At 34.5% G+C, this 15,972-nt stretch overlaps 3 protein-coding genes across 3 annotated transcripts; 1 reads left to right on the forward strand and 2 right to left on the reverse strand.

Annotated features, from left to right (window-relative positions):
- The first annotated feature begins 359 nt into the window (after positions 1 to 359).
- On the forward strand, positions 360 to 2,396 carry LOC145017309 (uncharacterized). Its single transcript, XM_078975360.1, has 4 exons — positions 360 to 1,256; positions 1,347 to 1,604; positions 1,679 to 1,889; positions 2,040 to 2,396. Exons 1-4 carry the CDS (start codon positions 538 to 540, stop codon positions 2,394 to 2,396), a joined length of 1,545 nt encoding a protein of 514 aa, XP_078831486.1. The 5' UTR covers positions 360 to 537.
- A 196-nt stretch (positions 2,397 to 2,592) lies between these two features.
- On the reverse strand, positions 2,593 to 3,501 carry LOC145017674 (3'-5' exonuclease-like). The gene has a single exon (XM_078975665.1). It carries the CDS (start codon positions 3,396 to 3,398, stop codon positions 2,745 to 2,747), a length of 654 nt encoding a protein of 217 aa, XP_078831791.1. The 5' UTR covers positions 3,399 to 3,501; the 3' UTR covers positions 2,593 to 2,744.
- Positions 3,502 to 7,646: 4,145 nt separating this feature from the next.
- LOC145016385 (3'-5' exonuclease-like) lies at positions 7,647 to 8,294 on the reverse strand. Its single transcript, XM_078974718.1, has one exon. It carries the CDS (start codon positions 8,292 to 8,294, stop codon positions 7,647 to 7,649), a length of 648 nt encoding a protein of 215 aa, XP_078830844.1.
- Between the last annotated feature and the right edge of the window lie 7,678 nt (positions 8,295 to 15,972).

Here is a 15,972-nt window from a genome sequence, read left to right on the forward strand (position 1 = left end):
TATTGCAAATATTAGACTTTTATTTGTCTTCATATTTTGAATTATTTTAGGAATAACACTCCACAATAATGACCTAAAACTAAAAGTTACTTTATTTACGTTAAAACAACCCAACAAAATAAAATTATTAATAGTTATATGCAAATGGTTTGTAATTCTGTTAAGTTACATGTTGACGAAAATACTTCAAAACTCAACGTTTTAACAACATTAAATAAAAATTACACAAACTTTAAATGTTATTTACGTTGTATTTAGAACTCGTATTTCGTAAACGATGAAGTGACTCCTTTTTCCTCTTTAAGAAGGTTCAATTTTCGACACCTCTGTTTTTTTCCCTTCTCTAACACCATTTTGATTCCTCCATACTCTTCAATACGTGATTCCAATTCAATCTTTCCGCATATAACCCTCTGATTCGCTGATTGCAGTTCAGTCAAGCAACATTCAGTTTTGCAGAATCAGATAACCATTTAAGACAATTATTGTTTGCTTCATCGAGATTTCAAGTTTTCAACACTGATTTTGAAGCAAATTATGGAAAAGATGCAGCAAGTGAGTTCAATTTTTGCATCCGGGTCCAGAGGAATTCACAGACATTTCTCCGAGACAATTTGGCAGCCATTAATGGCTACTTCTACATCCTCTGTTCGAATCCTTTTCTTTTCTGTTTGCTTGTTCATCGGTTTGTTCATTTCCACTCACGTCTTTGATACCACAATGCACAGTTCACCTTCTTCGATTTCTCCATTTCCTGAAAAACTCAGCAACAAAATCGAATTCCCACTCAATTGCACTCTCGGAAATCTCACTCAAACTTGCCCTAATGATTATTACCCAAAACGATTTCAGAATTTGAAAAATGTATCAGAATCCACCCACATATGCCCTGAATTCTTCCGTTGGATTCATGAAGATCTAAGGCCATGGGCAGAAACAGGGATAACGAAAGAGATGGTGGACAAGGGTAGAGAAACAGCAACTTTCCGTTTAGTGATAGTTAACGGAAGAGCTTACGTTGAGAAATATAAGCAGCCATATCAAACAAGAGACGTTTTCACTATTTGGGGCTTCTTACAGTTGCTAAGAAGGTACCCCGGGCAGCTGCCCGATTTGGATCTCATGTTTGACTGCTTTGACTGGCCTCTCATTCACAAGAAAGACTTTCATGAAGTTGCTCCACCACCATTGTTTCGTTATTGTGGTGATGATGACACTTTGGACATTGTTTTTCCGGATTGGTCCTTTTGGGGTTGGTAAGTCATTACATTTGAATCATTAGGACCATTTATTAAGGATTGGTTGAAAAGGGTATTGCTAAATTTGATGATAAATCTTTCCTATAGGGCCGAAATCAATATAAAACCATGGGAGTCATTGTTGAAGGATCTTGATGAGGGAAACAAAAGGACAAAGTGGGTCGATAGAGACCCGTATGCTTATTGGAAGGGGAATCCATGGGTTGCAGAACACCGAAAAGATCTTCTTGAATGTAATGTTTCAGACACGGATGATTGGAATGCGCGTATTTATATCCAAGATTGGATACATGAAGAACAACATGGTTTTAAGCAATCGAATTTGGCCAATCAATGTGTCCATAGGCAAGAATCAATGTTTTTGTTCTTGATGTCGTTTAATTTTCAAGAACTTGCTAATAAGAACTCTTTTTGTTTAGATTTAAGATATATATCGAGGGATCTGCATGGTCAGTTAGTGAGAAATACATTCTTGCGTGTGACTCGATGACTTTAATGGTGAAACCCCATTACTATGATTTCTTCACAAGAGGGTTGATGCCCGTTCAACATTATTGGCCTGTTAGCATGGATGATAAGTGTAAATCGATCAAGTTTGCAGTTGATTGGGGTAACAATCACACGAAAAAGGTATTATACTTTTTTGCACAGTTTGTTCTAGTAGTAAGAATGTGAGAATGCATAAATGAAATGTAGAGTTTAAGATTGGATATGATATTTTTTTGATATGGAACATTGTGATTTAGGATTTCTTGGCTATTATTTGTGTTTACATAATAGGTGCAAAAAATTGGAAGAGAAGCGAGTAGTTTTATACAAGAAGATTTGAAGATGGATAATGTATACGATTACATGTTTCATCTTTTAACCGGGTATTCAAAACTTCTGAAGTATAAACCAACTATCCCCGATAATGCAATTGAACTTTGTTCGGAGACAATGGCATGCACTTCGGAAGGGCTTGCTAAGCGATTCATGGAGGAGTCTATTGTGAAAGGCCCAACGGACGTGGGCCCATGCACCATGCAGACTCCGTATGATCCTCAAACGCTTAATTCTATACTAGAAAGAAAAGATAATTTAGTTAAACAAGTTGAGAAGTGGGAAAAGGAGTACTTTGAAAAACAAACTAATTAAGGATAGAGTGAATATTTATATTTTGGAACACATTTTTTTTGTTATGATTTAGTCCATAATAGAATAGAATACTTGTTATTGTGTTAAACATATAATGCTATAAGTTATTTACACTTTCGAGCATCTTTCAACTAGTTCAAAAACGATGAATACTTGATCAAACTGATTTTAGTTCAAAAACAAACAATCTGCACAAAATTCTACGAAATTCATTCATCCAATTAAACAAAGACTAGATCATCAAGCAGTCAACATCCATCTGCACATCAAACATAGAAATATTACGAACCCTAATCTGTTCTTGCTATAACAATACCTTAACTCATAAATTGCGAATTCAAATTCAAATCAGTAATGATTCCCAGAAATCAAGATGCTCCCGATCTTATAACTCAAGAAAGCATCGATGCACGCATACTGTACCTGATCCAGAGTCAGCCGTTCATTATCCCAATCACTCATCGTAACATTCTTCGGCTTGATCAACTCCTTCCCCAGAACCCTTCTCGTCAACCCTTTCAACCCTGCATTCCGAAGGTTCCTCATACCATACTCCTCCGCTGCCAATGCTCCAATGTCAGCCGTATTCGCAACCTCTAGGTTCCAATTTTCCATAAGCTTCTCTACATCGTTCTTGATCCCGACGCCGACGAATGTGTAGGCGGGATTACGGAGGAAGTTTCTGAGCGATTGAGGCATTGTAGGCGAGAAGAGGAGTTGAAAAATCATACAGCGGCGTCCCACACACAATTGGAGGGTGGCGACAGGGTTTTCGTAGTTCTGATTGCGGTTAGGACGCCACTCAACATCCAGGCCGACGATTAGGGAGTGGCGACGGCGGCGGTGTTTGCGTTCGATTTCGGATATCCACTTGTCGACGGAGTGTGGTGTTTCGGTTAGTAAAGTTAAAATGTTGTCTTCGAAGAATGTGATCTCGTAGTGGTCATGCTCGTGGGTATCGTCGGGGACGATATGCTCGTAATGGATTATCGACATCGCCATGGCTATGGCTTCTGTGGGGGAGCGTGATTTTGGGAGAGATTGAGAGACGGTTTACAGGATTTGGAACTGGAAGCGGATTTGATTTTATGTCGAAAATGGCAGTTTGTGGTTTTCTTCTAACAATTTGATACATTTCTTTTTTGCTTAAAGGTCCATTAAAATTACAAGTTGGGGAATATCACTTATCAAGGTAATTAACTTTTCGGTATGTTCACATCTGGGTAACTATCTTTTTTTTGTATATATGTAGGTAACAAACTTTTTGGAAGTATTCACATATGACCATTATGACCTACTATAGTAGGTTAAATCCTAGATGTGAACGATTTCAACAAGTTTGTTACCTAGATGTGTACAAAAAAAATTGTTATCCAAATATGAACAAAACGAAAAGTAAAAATTAAATTACATGAATGGTCCCTGTGGTTTGGGGGAATTTGTAGTTTTGGTCGCTAATTTATTTTTTTTAACTTAAATGGTCCCTATTGTTTATTTTTGTTGCACGTTTGGTCCCCATCTTACCTAAAAATACTATTGTGCCCTTATTAGTTTATTTTTTTAATTAGTTTTCTTATCTATGTATTTATTTTTTATATATTTATAAAAATTAATAGATCACACATATTTGTATCTCCTCGGATGATCCCTACTATTTATTTTTTTAATTAATTTAATTTTTTTTAACTCGGATGGTCCCTACTATTTAATTTTGTTACAAACTTGGTCTCTATCTTACCTAAAAAGACTATTGTCCCCTTATTAATTTTTTTTAATTAGTTTTCTTGTTTATGTACTTATGCTTTATATGTTTAAGAAAAATTAGTAGACCTCACATATATGTATCTCCTCACCATCCCATCTTTCATCATTCTCAACTTCTATTTATTTTTCATCTTTAGTGATATCGATGTCTTCATCATCACTTCTTTTTTCGGTCCTTCAACTCCGTCAAATCAACACCACAACCCACTAAAGATGAAGAGACAGTAGGTTATGGTGTTGGTTCGTCAGAGTTGAAGTACCAAAAAAAAGAGACGGTGAAGACGTCGATGTTACTAAAGATGGAAAAGAAATAGAAGATTGAGAGGATCAGAGATGAGATGGTGAATGGTAAGACTCAAATTAAATTTCTCAAATGTGGTTTCAGGTTTACGGTGATGAGATACATATATGTGGGGTATATTAATTTTTTTTATAAAAAATAAATACATAAATAAGAAAATTAATTAAAAAAATTAATAAGGGAAAAATACTATTTTTAGATAACACAGAGATCAAACGTGTAACAAAAATAACAGTAAGGATCATCCGAGTTAAAAAAAAATTTAATTAAAAATAAACAGTAGAGATCATCCGAGGATATACAAATATATGTGGTCTATTAATTTTTTTAAATATGTAAAAAATAAATACATAGATAATAAAATTAATTTAAAAAATAAATTAATAAGGGTATAATAGTATTTTTAGGTAAGACGGGGACCACACGCGCAACAAAAATAAACAGTAGGGACCATTTAAGTTAAAAAAAATAAGTTAGCGACCAAAACCACAAATTCCCCCAAACCACAGGGACCATTCATGTAATTTAATTTTTAATTTTCGTTTTGTTCATATTTGGGTAACTATTTTTTTTGTACACATCTAGGTAACAAACTTGTTGAAAACGTTCACATCTAGGATTTAACCTGCTATAGCAGGTCATAATGGTCATATGTGAACACTTCCAAAAAGTTTGTTACCTAGATATATACAAAAAAAAGATAATTACCCAGATGTGAACATAACGAAAAGTTAATTACCTTGATAAGTCATATTCCCTTCCAAGTTGTACAAGTTATAATTTATTAAAAAACAAAGGGAATATGACTTATCAAGGTAATTAACTTTTAGGTATGTTCACATCTGGGTAACTATCTTTTTTATGTCCATATGTAGGTAACAAACTTTTTGGAAGTGTTCACATATGACAATTATGACCTGCTATAGCAGGTTAAATCCTATATGTGAACCCTTTTAACAAGTTTGTTACCTAGATGTGTACAAAAAAATAAAAATTACCCAAATATGAACAAAACAAAAAGTAAAAATTAAATTACATGAATGGTCCCTATGGTTTGGGGGAATTTGTGATTTTGGTCGCTAACTTATTTTTTTAACTTAAATGGTTCCAACTGTTTATTTTTGTTCCGCGTTTGGTCCCCGTCTTACCTAAAAATACTATTGTACCCTTATTAATTTTTTTTAATTAATTTTCTTATCTATGTATTTATTTTTTTCATATTTAAAAAAACTAATAGACCACACATATTTGTATCTCCTCGGATGATCCCTACTATTTATTTTTTAATTAATTTAATTTTTTAACTCGGTTGGTCTCTACTATTTAATTTTGTTACGAACTTGGTCTTTGTCTTATTTAAAAAGACTATTGTGCCCTTATTAATTTTTTTAATTAATTTTCTTGTTTATGTACTTATGTTTTATATGTTTAAGAAAAATTAGTAAACCTCACATATCTGTATCTCCTCACCATCCCATCTTTCATCATTCTCAACTTCTATTTATTTTTCATCTTTAGTGATATCAACGTCTTCATCATCACTTCTTTTTTTGGTCCTTCAACTACGTTGAATCAACACCACAACCCACTAAAGATGAAGAGACAGTAGGTTATGGTGTTGGTTCGCCAGAGTTGAAGTACCAAAAAAAAAAGACGGTGAAGACGTCGATGTTACTAAAGATGGAAAAGAAATAGAAGATGGGGAGGATCAGAGATGAGATGGTGAATGGTAAGACTCAAATTAAATTTCTCAAATGTGATTTCAAGTTTACGGTGATGAGATACATATATGTGGGATATATTAATTTTTTTATAAAAAATAAATACATAAATAAGAAAATTAATTAAAAAAAATTAACAAGGGAAAAATAGTGTTTTTAGATAAGACAGAGACCAAACGCATAACAAAAATAAACAGTAGGGATCATCCGAGTTAAAAAAATAAATTAATTAAAAATAAACAGTAGGGATCATCCAAGGAGATACAAATATGTGTGCTCTATTAATTTTTTTAAATATGTAAAAAATAAATACATAGATAAGAAAATTAATTAAAAAAATAAATTAATAAGGGCACAATAGTATTTTTAGGTAAGACGGGGACCAAACGCACAACAAAAATAAACAGTAGGGACCATTTAAGTTAAAAAAAATAAGTTAGCGACCAAAACCACAAATTCCCCCAAACCACAGGGACCATTCATGTAATTTAATTTTTAATTTTCGTTTTGTTCATATTTTGGTAACTATTTTTTTTGTACACATCTAGATAATAAACTTGTTGAAATCGTTCACATCTAGGATTTAACCTGCTATAGCAGGTCATAATGATCATATGTGAACACTTCCAAAAAGTTTGTTACCTAGATATGTACAAAAAAAAAAGATAGTTACCCAGATGTGAAAATACCGAAAAATTAATTACTTGATAAGTCATATTCCCAAAAACAAAAGACAATGAAATATTGATTTATTTGTATCATTAACATTTGTTAACATGTATATAGAAATCTTCCATGTAATTAGCTTTTTTTAGTTTAGCATCTAATCTTATCTAAAGAATTTGATTGTTTTTTCATTGAACTATGAAAGGGTATAAAATATACATATATACAAGACAGTTTCCTTAGGCACCAAAGAAACTAGATGGATAACACCTAAAGAAGATATATACTAAAAATAGAGGAACGGCTAACGATTTCCTTTATGCTCTATTCTTTTTGTAAAATATCCATCTCAAATGAAAGATCATGATATCAAAGCTCATGTTTCAAAAATCCAATATAGGTAACGTCACCCTATTACCATGAATAGTGTTTGTATTTACATGACATGCGTAAAAATTTGGATAGCCTGCGAGAAGAAGATCTGAAGATGGTCATATATCTACAGACTACACAACCGAATGTTCGAAACTATGCTTTTGATGTGTTTTGTTTTTGATGTATGACTACGAACAAGTGTCCAAGAATCCATCAAATTGATCTTAAATTCAAAAGCAAACAGGTAATGTAATTCATCTGGACCAAAGTTTTTGACATGTATTCAACCAAACACTGAATTATCAAACACTCAACATCCACCAAAAAATAAAACAAACAATATATATTAAAAAACCCTAATCTTTTCCTATGAAAGAGTACCTACTACCTAGCTTAGATTATAGATTGTGAATCAAATTCCATTCAGTTCGCATTCCCAGAAATCAAGATCCTTCCGATCTTGAAACTCAAGAAAGCATCGATGCATGCATATTGTATCTGCTCCGCAGCCAGCCTTTCATCATCCCATCTGCTCATCGTCACATCCTCGGGCTTCGTCAACTCCTTCCCGAGGACCTTTCTCGTCAACCGTTTCAACCCTGCATTCCGAAGATTCCTCATACCATACTCCGCCGCCGCCAAAGCCCCGATGTCAACCGTATTCGCAACCTCCAGGTTCCAGTGCTCCTTAAGCTTCTCGACGTCTTTATCGATCCCAACGCCGGTAAATGTGTAGGAGGGATTACGGAGGAAGTTTCTAAGCGACTGAGGCATTGTAGGAGAGAAGAGGATCTGAAAAATCAGGCAGTGGCCTCCTACGCACAGTTGGAGGGTGGCCACCGGGTTTTCGTGATTCTGAATGAGGTTAGGTCGCCACTCAACATCAAGGCCGACGATGAGGGAGTGGAGACGACGGCGGTGTTTGTGTTCGATTTGGGATATCCATGTGTCGACGAAGGATGGTGTTTTTGTGACTATAGTTAAAACGGTGTCTGTGAAGAATGTCACCTCATAGTGTTCGTGGGTATCAGTGGGGATATCATGCTGGAAGTATCTAATCGACGTCCCCATGGCTATGGCTTATGTTGAGGAGTGTGATTTTGGGGGAGATATATAGAGTTGAATTGGAACCGGATTTGACATTTTTTTTTTCTTTTTTTTTTTAAATAGGAAACTTTACTTAATCAATGCACAATCTTCCGTGCGTTTATGGCGGTGTGTTGTTTTCTTGTAAATATATTCACTTCATACCCTTATAGATTAGTTGTTTTGCATTATGGTCCATTAACGTCGAAGTTTCATAAACAGAATCTAAGTATCTTTGGTTAACGTTATGTTCATTTGAATCTAACTATCCTTGGTTAACGTTATGTTGTTTGTTTTGTATGAAACGAGGGAAGTGAGGTCATGTTTGGTTGCAATCGCATGTATACATGTTTTAGTTTTTATGTATGTACTTGTATAGGGTCAACGCAACGGTTTAACGGTAAAAATTGACTCTTTTATATAAAAGATTTTAAGTTCAAGTCTTGGTGTATATATTGGTGATTATTTAGGAATTAGTTAGTTTTGAAAATAATATTAAAGGATTATACCTTCTAATGTTTTGAAAACGGGTTTTATAGTTGAATTGGTCTAATGGCTGATTTCTGGTTCAACTTGTTTGATCGTCGGTTTAACTAGTTCAACCATGAGTCTACATCCAGCAGTGGTGTGTGTGGGTCTTTGAGTGGTGTATACTTTGGATAACATGATCGATTGAGCTATTCAATTTTCTTTGGATATTGATTGTTTTTTAATGAGCTAAATAAAATCCAACTATCAAATTTCAATAAACCGACTCTGTCATGTCGGTTCAACCATGTTTCTGAAAAAACTATCAGGTTCAATCCGGTCTAGAACTTAGCATAAAATTGTTTGTTATTGAACCACCGAGTCCAACCGGTTCAAACCGGTTTTTAATTAAAACAATGATGAATTCTATTATGGTATCAACCTAAAAAGAATTTAAAGTTGTCACACCCTCGGCCGGTGGCGGAAACGCCAAGCCGTGACAGTGCCATGTTTGATTATCCGAACGACATGACTACATTGATTCTACATAATGAAACTTATCTATTTCCATGCTCTTGTTCTTCCTTGCATTAATATTTTCTTCTTCCAATTCCTAGGAATACATGCATTTTGAAAACGGTCAACATAATGTTGGTGAGTTCATAGGTGTTAAGCTTTAGGGGTATAATATCTTTGTTTATGAATACATAGGCTTCCGAGATACTTCTATTACTAGGGAGTATAACTTCTCACATTCTCCTTTAGTATTTGATTCACTTCTTTCTTTTGTCAGGAAGGAATTTGGATTATACACTCGATTACTTTCGAGTAGTTTTTAGATAAAATACTTAGGAAAGTATTTACCTTTATATTATATATTCTTATGTTTCCTTTTGATATAGTTTATTCCATAATTATTATGATAGGTGTGTGTGTATATATATATATATATATATATATATATATATATAAATATAATTATTTGATATTCTTAGTATATTAGGGCAGTGTAACAACTAGGTACCATGCTTATCCTACAATTTTGCCAGCATAACGATTAGAAACTAGGTTATTCTAGGGAATAGGCCAACATAAAAACTATGTATAATCCTTGAGTATAATATTATGCATTATAACGACTAGGCGTAATATCATTCTTAAAACTTAGGTAGGGTAACTACCAGGCATAATATTATCCTAACTTTCACATGCAGTTTCAAAACTATCGATATATTATAAGTAATAATCTTTTGTAAAATCATTGAAATAGTTTTTTAACATGTATTCCCCACATATAACATTTGAAAACAGTAAAAGTTGGGCCGTGAAACTCACCTTAACAATGTGATTTGAAAGACTCAGGTTATCGCATCGGAAACTTCCAGCCATCTCTGGAGGAGGGGAGGATTCCAGATTGATTCAGAGAGAAAGGAAGAGAGTTTGAGGTGTGGATTTGGACGAAATGAGAAGGAAAGGATTCCAGATCTCTAAGTCTTGTGCTTAGATACTTATCATTTTCCGAGTTCTTTTACAATCGATGGCTGGTGATGATTGTCGCAATTGTCACACTCCCCCCGGTTTAAAGATTTTCGTCCTAAAATTCGAATTGTAGAGTTTTTCCTTAGTAGGGGAGACTGGTTTCTTAATCTTTGTTTGATCATTCCTTTCCGTTGGGATAACTTACCCTCCTTTTATCACCTATCTTTGGGTTTACGTTGTTTTTACTTCTAATTCTTTAACTTCATCTTTTTGGTGTTTATTTATTCCTATTTTACACCAAGAGGAAACCTAGGCTTAGGTTTTATTCTTCTTTTGTTTTGTTGTTGATTCATGGAGGGATTTCTATGTTCTAATCTTTATGAATAAGTGTAGATTCTATCTGTGTTGCAGTTGTATTACTTACGAATACCTTGTAAATGACGAAGGTCCACAAGACTTCGTTATGTATGTATTTACTAGGCACATTAGTGGTTTGCTATGTAATGACAAAGCCCTAGTATTTTTTGTATCTGTGAGTATCCTATAAATAGTGTAAGGTACATTGGAGGGTTGTAACCCTTTGCACTTGTACCGACTGAGCTTTCACTCTCATTATAGCTCTTCTTGTACTCACTCCAGATTAATTGAGCTGAATCAAGATCTTATTTAGATCTCGGTGTTCAAACTTACGATTGCTTAAAACTTAACTCAAACATCCTTTCAATTGGTATCAGAGCAGGAATCTACACATCGTTTGAAGAATCTCATTCACATTTTCATCTTATTAAGTCATTCTTTCCAATTCAATCATTCCGCAAGTGAAAATGTAATTCTTCAATCGATCACTGTGATTTTACGATTTTGCAATAGTTTTTGCATCCGATTTCTTCATTTTCAAAATTTATCCTCTTTTCAATCGATAAAATGGAAAATCTGAATGTCAACATTGTGATGAACTATGCTAACTTGCTTGAATCTGCAACAAAAATTTTGATGTTGCTTCCTAAGTATTACAATCAATGGGTGAATTTTATGAAATAATATCTCAATGAAATTGATGAAGATCTATGATGTTCAATCGATAAAGGACCTTATCATGTTGATCTTATTCTAACAGTTGGAAATTCTAGTGTTGTAGAGGACATGATTACTCAAGGCAACAAGAAGAAGGTGAATGATAAGCGTTATCTTTGTGAATTGCATGGAGCTTTGCCACCAGTAGTTTACAATTACATTCAAGGTTGCAAGACAACGAAATAAATTTGGGACACTTTCAAGGAAAAATATCAAGGTAATGTACGAACCAAGAAGAGCTCGGTCACTCAATGCTTATCGGAGTTCGTTGATTTCAAGCAGAAGGAGAGTGAATCTATCTATGCTTATCATGATAGATTCAGTGAGCTTATCTATAAGTGTACCAAATATGGAGTTGTTCTTACCATAACTTAGTTCAATGTCACCTTCATCCTAGGCTTGAAGAAAGAATGGAAGAACATTTTGTGACATCCCCATTTTCACGGCCAGAAAAAACCGATTTGTTTATGCTTTGTTTTATAAAATCAGAGTAATCTTTTAAAGAAAACGGTTGCGGAATTTGTTCCCAAAACAAGATATGATAATAACTTATCAAAACATTTCTCAAAGAGCGTGTATTTTCATTTAATAATAAAACATCGGGATGTCATGTTCTGATACAGACATATAAGCATAAACAGAACTTATATTTAATTACACTAATCATTTACATCTCCTTTAATCTCTCAGTGCAAAGCAGCTTCGTATCGATACCTGTGATACAATTAAACTGAGTGGGTCAGGCTTGGGAGCCTGGTGAGCATATAGGGTTTTCAACCCACAATAATATAATTATTATATTCAATCATCAAACAATCAACCCAACTACCCATCCCCGTTATCTCCATTTATTTCTTAAGTACCTTCCCTAAGGAATTATCCTAAGGGTCATCTCCTACATCGTATTTACCTCTCATCTCCTTACATCACATTTCCTTGTATGTTTGTTCCTAAGGACTTTTTCCTAAGGATCATCGCATGAATACGTAGTCACAACATCGCCTGGACTAGTAAGTCATAATAAGGGTTAGACTATCATCGCATGAATACATAGCCACAACATCGTCTGGACTCGTAATTCATAGTAAGGGTTAGAGTATCATCGCATGAATACGTAGTCACAACATCGCCTCGACTCGTAATTCATCACCTACAGGTTATGAGCCTGCTGGTGTTTCCACGGGGTCATCTAGAATAGTCCGTGGTCGCCATTTATACTCTGGTAGAAGACTACATCGCCAAATTTCCACATCGCCGGTCAAGGTTATGGTATCTCCTCTCATCTCACATCATCTATTTATCATTACATAATTATCATCACCTTTCTATCTTCACCTATTTCTCATCACCTAATTATCATCACCTGTTTCTCATCACCTAATTATCATCACCATTATATCCTCACCTTTCTCTTATCACATTCGTTCAACACACATCAACTATTTCATCTACCCATGTTCTACCCAACATATTTGTAGATATAAATTACATATATAGTTTAAATCATTTAACACCCATATAAAAACATCAATTCCAAGCCCATCTCATATAGACAATTAATATATAACACATAGCACGTATTTCATAGCTAATGCTTTATATTTATGTGTTTAGAAGAGAGTAACCGCACACTCACACATATAAACCACAATATATATACACATACCACGTATTTCGTATAAAATACTTCATAATTATGCGTTAGAAGAAAGTAACTATACACTCACTTGATCAGAAGACGATCGGACAGCGCTTGTAGAAGTAGTATTCTTCGGTAGATCTGGAAGATCTTCACAAAAACCGGACTCCTCGCGGGCAGAGCTTCGGATCGGGAATTGCACTTCTCGGGATCTTCGGGGCCTCGGGACTTGCTTCGGGGCTCGGGAATGATATCGGGGCTTCGGGATATTTCTTGCACAAAAAACGATGCAAAAACGGGAAGAAATGAGCAACTGAATCGGCTGCACTCGACTTCCTTTTATAGGGGGCTGAAGCCCGATTTACGCGGGGCGTAAATTTCATTACGCAGGGCGTAATGACGATAAGGTCGCTGACTCCCCACATGGATAATATCGGCCAATTTTTAATTAAATTAAATATCGAAATTATTAAATAAACTTCAAAAATTCATATCTTCCTCATAAAAACTCCGTTTTCGACGTTCTTTATATCCACGCGTAGGTGAGACTACAATCTACAACTTTCATTTAGACTCCGTCGGCTAGTTTTGAATTTATTTTTATTATTTATTTTTAGTAGGCCGGGACAGGAAAACTCCGTTATAAAATCATAACTTCTTCATCCGACGTCCGTTTTCGCCTATCTTTTTATCGTTTTACTACAATTAATGAGATCTTCAATTCTCATTTAGATAGTTTCGGCTGAAAACCGCTCGGTCTCAAATCGAGCATTCGGGCTGCGTATTGGTAAGTCGAAACTTCGAAAAATCATAACTTCCTCATACGAAGTCAGATTTTGGCGTTCTTTTTATGCACGCTCATGGTTTAACATATTCTACGACTTTTATTTAGATTCATAAGGCTAAATATTGCTCTAACGTAAATTCACTTTTTACGTCGCGCTGTGTCGTGCCGGTTCTGTCGCGAAACTTCGACAGGTCATAACTTCTTCGTTATAACTCGGATTTCGGCGTTCTTTATATGTACGGAATCCTCGTAACATATACTACAACTTAGTTAAGATTATTAATTATAAGTATTCTTTTATCAAAAATTCATTTTCGACGCCTATCGTCTTTAAATTGACTAGCCCTGATCTACGGGCGTTACACATTTGCCTTATGATCAAGACTCAGGAGAATTTCGACACCTACTCTCTATCGAATCTCTACAATATGTTGAAATCAGATGAGTCTTAAGTGAAGGAGATAGTTGAAGAGAACATCAAGATGAATTTTGGTGGTCCAATGGCACTTGTTTCTAAGACAACTGGGAAAGAGAATGGTTCTTGGGATGAAGTTGAGGAAAATGAAGAAGGTCTTCTACTTAACTATGATGACATAGTTGTAGCTTATTACTCCAATAATAAGGTAAAGAAGTTATATAAAAACCATATCAATGGAAATGTGAAAAACAGCTCGATGAAAAAGTCATTGTCGAACTCTAGTGCTGGATAAAAAAGTGTGGAGAAGGTGGAGAAGAAATAGGAAGAGAAGAAGATTAAGAAGAAGTTGAAAGGTGATTCAGGTTACAAATAAGAAGAAGTTGAAAGGTGATTCAGGTTACAATTACAACTATTGTAATGGGCATAATCATCTTGTGAAGGACATAATGCTAAGGAAGCACGAATAGAAGAAAGAGAAAGTGAAGGATGAGACGTAGTATGCTATAAAGCTTGAAGAACTTCGTTCCAAACAAATAATCTTTCATTGATGGTGAAGGACTCTAGCAATGATGATGAAACCTATGAAATCTGGTCCTTATGCTCTGATGACGAAGAAATGTGTCATCCTACTCATAGATTCATGTTCGCAAAGCATGTTTGTGAAGAGTTGGTTGTTAGTGATTGGGAAGAGTCAAAGAAGGAGATTAGAGAAGAGAAAGAAGAACAGACTGAAAAGGAGGACGAGATGATTGTTGGAAGATGCTTCGTAACCACTGCTTCAAAGTCTCCAATGAACGAGAAAGTATGTGATCTCCATGTTTCTCTTAATGGTCCTTTAAATTCTTACCATGCTATTTTATCTGAATTTGATGATACTTGCTCTTATCTAAATGATATGTTGATTTCTATGAGTAGCGAAGTGGAGAAAACTAAGACACTGCTTTACGAAACAATAAATAAATCGGAGGAGAAGAATATTAGGATAAAAGGCCTAGAATTGAAAATCACAAATGTCATGGTAGATAGGGATTTGTTGTCAATGGACAATAGCATGCTAGTTAAGCAAAGAAATATTTATTATAACATTGCTAAACGTCTATATGGGAATTTAACTAATCTTTATCATTCATCTGAAATATGCAGGGAACAACATAGGAAGTTATTCCATATTATAAATTTCAAACATGAATTAGTTGATTAAACTAATTTTGATTGCAAGAGTAAAGTAATTGAATATGACTTATTTCCAAATGTATAATGTTGTTAATATCAATGATTGATTGGATTATGATGATTGGGTTGATATTGTGAATGAAACTTTGTCTAAACATGAACAAATAAAATTTTTGAACAAAATTGAGAACTCGACACAAAGTACCCAACAAAATTTTGTTGATATCGAACATGATTATGACAATATCATTGAAATCGAGGAAGATGAATGTGTTGATTTCTCAAAATTGTCTTTCATTAATATCACTTTATTAGCTAAAAGCAAAGAAAATGATGATTCAAAATCGAAGCTAAACGATGTTTCATCTTCGACAACCAAAACTAATGATTCTCAAGATTCAGTTGTTGTTGAAGACATAATCAATGACAAAAGTGACAATGAAAGTGATTCATGCGAAAAAGAAATTCCAAGAGTTGTTGAGGCTCAAGTATTTGAAGACATAGAGGAATTCACAGAGATTTTGAAAGAAAAAGGAAAACCTTTTCTTGAACAAAACTCAGTTCTTTATTGAACTTTTATTAAAGGACTTCTAAATCCAGTTTTTCTAACAAAAGGGAATGGGGG

This window comes from Lactuca saligna, chromosome 9, assembly GCF_052625555.1.
Source record: "Lactuca saligna cultivar CGN05327 chromosome 9, ASM5262555v1, whole genome shotgun sequence".
In the NCBI taxonomy this organism is placed as follows: Eukaryota; Viridiplantae; Streptophyta; class Magnoliopsida; order Asterales; family Asteraceae; genus Lactuca; species Lactuca saligna.

Bases quoted from the DNA above. Each gene is read 5' to 3' on its own strand.
- LOC145017309 (XM_078975360.1), top strand. From the start codon at position 538: ATGGAAAAGATGCAGCAAGTGAGTTCAATTTTTGCATCCGGGTCCAGA. The intron at 1,257-1,346 runs GTAAGTCATTAC...TCTTTCCTATAG, and splicing joins GATTGGTCCTTTTGGGGTTG to GGCCGAAATCAATATAAAAC. The intron at 1,890-2,039 runs GTATTATACTTT...TTTACATAATAG, and splicing joins GTAACAATCACACGAAAAAG to GTGCAAAAAATTGGAAGAGA.
- LOC145017674 (XM_078975665.1), bottom strand. From the start codon at position 3,398: ATGGCGATGTCGATAATCCATTACGAGCATATCGTCCCCGACGATACC.
- LOC145016385 (XM_078974718.1), bottom strand. From the start codon at position 8,294: ATGGGGACGTCGATTAGATACTTCCAGCATGATATCCCCACTGATACC.